This window comes from Gracilinanus agilis, chromosome 2 (genome assembly GCF_016433145.1).
Source record: "Gracilinanus agilis isolate LMUSP501 chromosome 2, AgileGrace, whole genome shotgun sequence".
NCBI lineage: Eukaryota > Metazoa > Chordata > Mammalia > Didelphimorphia > Didelphidae > Gracilinanus > Gracilinanus agilis.
In genome coordinates this window covers 377,696,703-377,705,611 of record NC_058131.1, presented here as the reverse complement: position 1 = coordinate 377,705,611, position 8,909 = coordinate 377,696,703, and the positions used below count along the sequence as shown (strand labels likewise).

Below are 8,909 nucleotides of genomic sequence, written 5' to 3'. Positions count from 1 at the left end.
ATAAAGTATAGTCTCTGTGAAGTTAAAATATCTAACTTGTTAACAGAGGTAGTTGTAAAATTGGATCAGGTCTTCTGATACCAAACTCAATGGAAAGGAGGGACTTTTTACACACACACACACACACACACACACACACACACACACACACACACACAGAGTATTAAGGAAGGCATGTTGCTATTATGAACTATAGGAACACCAATGCCCACATATTCCAAAACTGAATCTCTCCCTTTGTCCCATAAGAAAGGAGAATTCTCAGTATAAGAATTTCTTGTGAGCCAATTTTCTCTAAATTCAAAATTTTATTTTTTATGTTGTTATTTCTGCTCCTAGGAATTACAAGTAAAAGATGTTTTGGGCCTATGAAAATAATCCTATCAAACAGAAAACTACGAATGTTACTGAAAATATTATAATTCTGATTAATCTTGGGCTGGACATTAGACCTCCTCTAATTCAAACACCTTAGTTTGCAGAGGAAGAGACAGCAGTTTTTTAACTGTCACTTATCCAAGGTCACACAATATGTTAGTAACCTCTTTAAAAAATATATCCCTTACCTTCTCCCACTGGGCGCAAATCTCCTCGCTGCTATTACACTGGCTATGATGCCCAAGAGGGGGAAGCAGCGGCCACCGGACCCCAAGGAGAGTGAGGATGAGGAGAGCGGGAGCCCCACTGGTCCACCCAGGCTCTTGTGCCCTCCTCCCATAGCCAATGGAAAGTTTGATGGCCCTGATCTAGGCTTCCACAGAAGCCCTCAGGGCTTAAGGGGACCAGTGATTCCACCACTCCTCAGCCTCCCACTCCCTTTTTGGGGAGGATGCCCAATGAGAGGGGGCCCAGGACCTAGGCCTCGACCGTACCTACATAGCCGTTGGGCCTATGAGGATCCAGAACCTAGGTGGGGAACAGGCTATGGGGATCATGCCAGGAATGGTCCTTCCAATGGATGGAGAAACCCTGGAGGGGGCAGTAGCCACCATCCATCTAAGAACATCCCCTGGCCCAAGAATGACCCTCAACTCAAGGATGGAGTCTAGGAAGGTGATAGAACAGATAAATCCAATCGCCCTATCTGCAGACGCTTTTCAAAGGGCCACTGTCACTATGAAGATCTTTGTGCCTTCTACCACCCAGGGGTGAATGGACCTCCAATGTAAAACTGTGCCTTCCACCACTCAGGTTCCAGTGGACGTTTTGTATTCTGGAAGCCCATTACCCTGTTGTTCTTTGTTGACTTCTCAGAGGTGTTTCTGCCCAATGCCTCTAGCCAAGGAAGGAGCCTAAGCCTGATCCTCTTTCCTCCGTACCTGACGGTCTGGGAGGATAGGGAGGAGGGGAGAGGGAATGAGGAGGGTGGCAGAAGAGGTTTTTTAAAAAATAATGTTTTATTGACAACTTTTGGTTTTTACACTTCCCAGTAACACTCTTCCACCCATTCTGTCTTGTAACAAAGAAAATCACTTACATAAACAAGTCATCAAATGGGCCACATCTTACAGTGTATGCAGCATTCCACATCAGTAGTGGTCTGAAAGATTTTCCATTCGTTGATCTGCATCATCTGTGTTTCCTCTATTAGAGGTGTAATTGGGGAAGAGGTTTTGATTTCAATTCTATATTCCTTTACTCTTCTTTCCCCTGATAAGTTAAAATGGAAACCTAATTGGTGCTGTTCACCCACAACTTTTCCCCTTCAAGTATTACTTGTGGTTCTTATGAGACCTGTGGTTCTTGTGAGTCCCTGGATAGTTTTGAAAAAAGACACTATCTTGACTTCATTCTTGACTTTTTAGTGGTGTCCTCCAAGACCCTGCCTCACCTTCAGCAATAGATCTGAGAAATTCCCTTTAGCAAGCTACCTTGTGGGAGATTTCCCCATCTCCCCAAGTCATTCTGAGTGTGAAATAATAGTCCTTTAACTTACTCCTAATTTTCCTTCCCTTCCTCTCCTTTCCCCACATCTTAATTGGATTCTGTGAATCTTCACCCAGTACAGATCTCTGGGCAATGAAATTCCCCTATCTCACTGGTTGGAGTTTAGATGATACTACTGCCTTTACTGTTTTCCTTACCTTTATCCTGTGTAGGTTTTCTGTGAAACAGATTTTAAGTTGTATGAATAGGAACTGGATTAGGGGATGTGGGGAAATGGAGGGACTGGAGCCATGACTGGTTGAAAAGTCTTTGTTTTAGTGCTTTTTTTTCAAAGTAACAAACTCAAAGGAAACATTTTATTTAATCCTGGTATTCCCGTAGTCTTTGTATATGAGGAACAGAGAGTATTCTAGTATAAGCTAAAATACAAATTCCTCTTTGGCACTTAAAACCTTCTACTCTTGGCTCCAGCTTGTTTTTTAATGTTTTATTTACCATTGCTTTTTATGCTCTGATATTTTCTCTTAAATGATCCTGATAGATCTGGAAATTTAAAGGTTGGTTACAGTATATGTTCCATTAAGTTAGGTGTTCCTTCCATGCAAATGATAAGGGCAATTTTTAAAAGATTCATCCTTCTAATGTTAGAAGTTTAATAATTATTAACTATTGATTCTAGTCTCCCCAGTTTTTTAAAATAGCGATACTACAGAACTGTTCTTCCCATTTGTTAATAATATTTGTAATCCATAAACAGTAAGATGTATTCTTTGAATCCTCTGTCTTCTGCATAGCTCCTTCCATACCACTGTCACCACCAACAATGGAATGAATTTAGATGCTGGAGCAGAAAAAAAATCAGTCATTTAACATTTATTAAGTGTCTGCTATGTGTCAGGCCCAGTGCAAAGCACTAGGGATATGAAAAGAGAGAAATGACAATTCCTACCCTCAGAGGCTTATAATCTAATTTGGAGATAACAAACTAAGGCCCATGTACAAACAAGTTGTGTACAGGATAGATAAGAAATAATTAAAAAGAAAATCAAGTGGGGTTAGAGAAAGTTTCCTGTAGAAGATGAGATTAAGCCCAAGACTTCAAGGAAACCAGAGAAGCCAGTAGTTAGAAATGAGGGCCAAAGGACATTAGGAGCATGGGGGAAAGCCAGAGAAAATGTTTGGAAATGAGAGATAATTTCTTGTAGAAGGAATAGTGAGGAAGCCACTATCATTGGATTGAAGAGAATGTAGCAAAAAGTAAGATAAAGTTAGGATATGGGATAGATTATAAAGAGTAAAATCCCCAAGCAGGGGATTTTATATTTAATCTTGGAGGCAACAGGGAGCCAGTAAAGTTTGAGTAGGATGGTGACATGGTCAGTCCCAGGCTTTAGGGAAATCACTCCAACGACCCTCTACCATCTCCCTAAATCTATACAAGGTCACATTTGTTGGTTTCCATCTCATCTTCTGTGTCCTTTTTTCCTTTTTCCTTTAATCTGTCTCTACATTAGAGTCTTTTCCAATAAAACGTCTCTTTTTTTGTGGCCAAATTATTTCACCTTCCACTTCAGTATTTGTCCTTCCAGTGCAAAATCTGAAGGTATTGACTAATTTGAACTATTTGCTGTCTAAGGGACTTTCAAAAGTATTCTCCAGAACTACAATTTGAAAGCATTGATTCTGCAATAGGTTTTCTTTATTTTTAACAGTCTAACTCTCACTGCCATATATTACCACTGGGTAGGAGGGAACAAAAACAAAACTCAACATAGTTTTGACTATACATTCCTTTGTCATTGTTCTTGGTAAATTTCATTTGTATGCTTTCAAAGAAGATTTGAGAAATACGGGGAATGTGTCACCTTACACTCTGTTTTTGGACAAATTTGCCTAACTCAAAATTTGGAGAGGGAGGATGTGAGTCAGTATTAGGAATTAAAATGATATGTTATTATCCTAAGTCAGATGTAGAGTTTTTTGGCATTAGACTTTCCTTTTGTCACAAGACACAACATCAGCTTAGGTGCCTTTTTAATTTGGGATAGTAACTCTATTAGTATTAGAGACACTTTTAGTTGTCTTCCACTCTTCCCCAGTAGCATGTTGGATGATGCTGTTAAAGCACTGGGCTCAATATGCCAGCAAATTTGGAAAACTCAACAGTGGCCTTTGGATTAGGAAAGATCAGTTTATGTCTCAATCCTAAAGAAAGGCAGTGCTAAAGAATGTTCAAATTGCCAGACAAGATATAATTAAAGATAAAATATAATTTAGATAATTAAAGGTATCAAATATTTCAGGCAAAAATGGGTTGACAAAAGACAAAAATGGTAGAAGTTATGTGATCATTTGTTCTGGTATACTTTACAGGAATTTTTTTTTTGATATGGGTTAGATAAGATGGCTGCTGATTTCTTTTTTAATTTAAAATTTTTATAATTCCATAATTCTGAGTGCCCTATATTGACATGGTCATTGATTAAAATCTCAAAAGTAGATGAACTCAGCAATATCAAGAAGGAAGAAAAGAAAGTTTGTACAAAACCAAAACTTTGAGAAATACCCATGTTTAACTGGCTCTTGAGCAATAAAGAGGTTTATTCTGGACCTAGGCATGTAATAGGTTTTTGTTTTTTTTTTAAATTTTAAACCCTTAACTTCTATGTATTGACTTTATAGGTGGAAGAGTGGTAAGGGTGGGCATTGGGGGTCAAGTGACTTGCCCAGGGTCACACAGCTGGGAAGTGTCTGAGGCCAGATTTGAACCTAGGACTTCCTGTCTCTAGGCCTGGCTCTCAATCCACTGAGCTACCCAGCCGCCCCCTGTAATAGGTTTTATAGTGCTGGATGTCAGTAAGGTTTTCAATGGCTTTATCTTCTAACCTTTTTAAGAAATAATAAATGATAATCTTATTGTTGACGCTTGTCTTAATTAAAATAAGCAATTGAATGATGACCTTTGGTGTTTTTCATAATTATCCAGATATTTTTGAGGATTTTAGGACATATTTTAATTCCAGGGGAGACTGAAAACAAAACAAGTAATGCTGTGCCTAGGAGATCAAATTGGGAGACCAAAAAATAAACCTTATTTGCTGATACTACTTTCAGAGAGCTGAGGCATTAGAAGGCAAAGCAAAATTTGATATTGTTGGAGATATGGTCAAAGAATTCTATATTTATCTGTGAATACTCTAATCAGATTTTCCTTGCTTTTGTTTAACCAGAGTAGGAAATAATCTAAACCATAAAATATGTAATTACAATGGTAAAGGGCTAAAGATATTTGTCCCCTTGCAAAATGGTTGTTTTACTGATTAGCCAGTCTTTATTTTGGTTCTTCTAATTGCTAATGAGTAAATCAGTTTGTCTTGGATTATAAACAATGCAGAATTGGGGTATTCCATTGGGTAAAATTTAATTACCTTTTAAAATTCTTAATTTATTTAATTAAATGTATTTGATTTGATTTGATTTATTATTTATTTTATTTATTTGTTTGCCTTATTTTTTGAGAAATGTTTTTATTTATTTTATTATTTTTAATAAATAAAAAGTTTTTATTTATTAAATTTATTTATTTAATTAAAATTACCTTATTTCTCTCACAAAAATTTCATGTCACATCCCTCAACTATAGACTAAAATGCTGTGAATCTCCTCACTGTTTCAAAAAGAGCTTGTCTTGTACTATTAGCAGTAACTTCCAAAATGCTAACTCAAAAAAGACACACTGCATCTTAGATGTCTCTAATAATTTTTAAGCTAGTTGTGACAAAGTGGATGGGAGGATCAGACAGAATGATTTCCAGCTGTGTAGAATCTGTTTTTGTCATCTTTCCCTTAACTTCTTCGTCTTTGCTTCTTAGAGTAGACTTAAAGCCAAATAGCTTTAATGAAGCCTGATATCCATTCAGTCATTAGGAAAGCTAGCAAAATACTTAATCTAAATTTAATGAAGGGTAGAAACAAACCAGAATAGCATAGGCATTGGGGAAGAAAGAAGGGGCAGAGATTAATATTACATTAATTCAGGAAAAAAGGATAAAAATACAAATAAATTACATGAAGTGTGCATTGATCTCCATATTTCTTTTTGCTTATAAAAAGATATATCTTGGAGTTCCGGGTTAAGATGGCGGCAGAGTAAGAAGCAGCTCTTAACCTCTCCTGACCAAAACACACAAAACTCCTCAAGGGGACATAAAAACAAGTCCAGACGAACGGAGGAACCCCCACAACAGGGCACAGCGTGGAAGGTACGTGGAATCGAGGCATTTCCATGCTATAAAAGGGTGAAACAGCCCTCACGAAATCGCAGGCTGAGTAACCACCCCACCCCCACCCCCTCCATACACAATACCTGTAGCTCCAAAGTCAGCTAAAAAGAAATAGAGCAAGTTTGGGGCACCCATCGAGTCATTGGCAGCTCCGGGGCCTGTTCCTGAGAGCAGCAAGACTTAGGACCCCATTAAGCCAAAGAACGCAGGCGAAATCTGAGCTCGCGGGAGCAGGACACAGGGCGCACAATGCAGGCTGAGAAGAACGCAGGCACTGCGGAGGCGTGGGTGGAGGCAGACACAGCCAGGAACTAAAGCCTAAGTGGGGAACCAGTGTGGACGGGTATACGACTGTGGAAGCAGCGCCCTGAGACTTGTAAAGAAACCTTCGGCAGAAGATCAAGCAAGGGGGCCCATCAGGGGGCTTGACTTTGGAAAAAAACAGAAATCAGACCTCAGGAGCCAATAGATCGCGGTCAGACACTGAGCACAAGGATAAATCTGAGAAGCTGCTGGGGTAATGATGGCTACTCAGCCTCAGGAAGTTCAGAAGAGAAAGAATAACAACAAGAAAAAGAAGTCTTTAATACTCGACAGCTTTTACACAGAGAAAATCCAGACAACCAAGCAAAAAGAGGAGGAGAACAAACAAGCATCCAGACCCTCCTCAAATAAGGAAAACTCCTCACAAGCTATGGAAGAGTTCAAAACTGAGATCTTGAGGAAAATGGAAGAGATCTGGCAAGAAAATAACTGTTTAAAAGGTAGAATCATGCAATTAGAAAGTGAGGCTCAGAAACCAAATGAACTGATAAGCAAATTGAACTCCAGAAATGACCAGATTGAAAAGGAATACCAGAAGATTATGGCCGAAAACCAGAAGATTATGGCCGAAAACCGGAAGATTATAGCCGAAAATCAATCCCTAAAGGCTAGAATTGAGCAAGTAGAAACTAATGATCTCTCAAGACAACAAGAACAAATAAAACAAAGCCAAAAGACTGAAAAAAAATAGAAGGAAACATGAAATATCTCAATGAGAGAGTGACAGACCAAGAAAACTGGTCTAGAAGAGACAATTTGAGAATAATCGGTCTTCCAGAAAAACCAGAAATTAATAGAAACCTGGACTCCATACTAACAGAAATAATTCAGCAAAATTGCCCTGAAGTCCTACAAGAGGGCAACATAGACATTGAAAGGATCCATAGAACACCCACTACATTCGATCAAGAAAGGAAAACACCAAGAAATATCATTGCAAAATTCAAGAGTTTCCAAGCAAAAGAAAAATCTTACAAGAAGCCAGAAAGAAACAATTCAAATATCAAGGAGCACCAATCAGGATCACACAGGATCTGGCAGCCTCATAGCTAAAAGACCGAAAGGCATGGAATACAATATTCAGAAAGGCAAGAGAGCTGGGCCTGCAACCACGGATCAACTACCCATCAAAACTGACTATATATTTCCAGGGGAAAGTATGGGCATTCAACAAAATTGAAGAATTCCAGGTATTTGCACAGAAAAGACCAGGGCTAAATGGAATGTTTGATATCCAACCAAAAAAATCGAGAGAAACCTGAAAAGGTAAATAAGATACAGAGGGGAAAGAAAGAAAACTTATAATTTTTAAATTTGCCTTTTTAAAGGCCTCAGTGAGATCTAATTATCTGTATTCCTATGTAGAGAAATGTTATGTTTAATTCTCTGTAGTGAACTCTATTCACTATTATAATATTCACTATTATAGTAATCAGAAGAATAATTACCAGGGTGAGGGTGAAACACTAAATAATCTAAGATGGCATGGGGGATGGGAAAGAGGGGGTGAATAGCAGGGGACACCAAGAGAAACTTGAGTGAATAAGAAAATAGGATATTCTATTACACACAAAGAGGGCATGGGAGGGAGAGGGGACAAATACTATTATAAGAAGAAAAGGAAGAGAGCATAAAGAGGTAATAATCAAACCTTACTCTCAGTGTAATCAACCCGGAGAGGGAAGAGTAGCTATACTATCCATTGGGAAATAAAACTCTTATCTAACCCTTCTGAGAAAGTTAGAAGGGATAAACCAAGGGGAGCAGGGGAGTGGGGAGGACAAAAAACAGGAGGGGAGAAGGGGGAGGGAATTCATAAGGCCTTTAAAAACAAAAAGGGGGGGGGAAATAAGGGAGGGGGTAGAAAGGGAAGTCAATCAAGGGAGGGGATAAGGGATAGGGTCTTAATAGCAAACCACTGGTTTTAAAGGAAATAGCTTAAGGAGAAGGGGTAGGAATGGGGGAGGATTTGAAAAAGTCAGCAAATGCACAACTGATGATTATAACTCTGAATGTGAATGGGATGAACTCGCTCATAAAACAGAAGCAAATAGCAGAGTGGATTAGAAACCAAAATCCCACCATATGTTGTCTACAAGAAACACATATGAGGCGGGTGGACATACACAAGTTTAAGGTTCAGGGTTTGAGCAAAATCTTTTGGGCATCAAATGAGAAAAAGAAGGCAGGAGTGGCTATTATGATTTCAGACAAAGCCAAAGTAAAAATAGATATGATTAAAAAAGAGAGGGAAGGTCATTACATCCTGATTAAAGGCAGTATAAACAATGAGGAAATAACACTGCTCAATATGTATGCACCAAGTGGCATAGCACCCAAATTCATAAAGGAGAAACTGGCAGAGCTCAAGAAGGAAATAGATAGTAAAACCATACTAGTGGGAGATCTAAATAT

At 38.6% G+C, this 8,909-nt stretch overlaps 1 protein-coding gene across 1 annotated transcript; it reads left to right on the top strand.

Moving 5' to 3' along the window:
* Positions 1-614: 614 nt before the first annotated feature.
* Positions 615-1,169, top strand: LOC123235562 (proline-rich protein 3-like). The gene is given in 1 exon segment (XM_044661722.1): positions 615-1,169. A coding segment is annotated over 1 exon segment (555 nt).
* Positions 1,170-8,909: the final 7,740 nt, after the last annotated feature.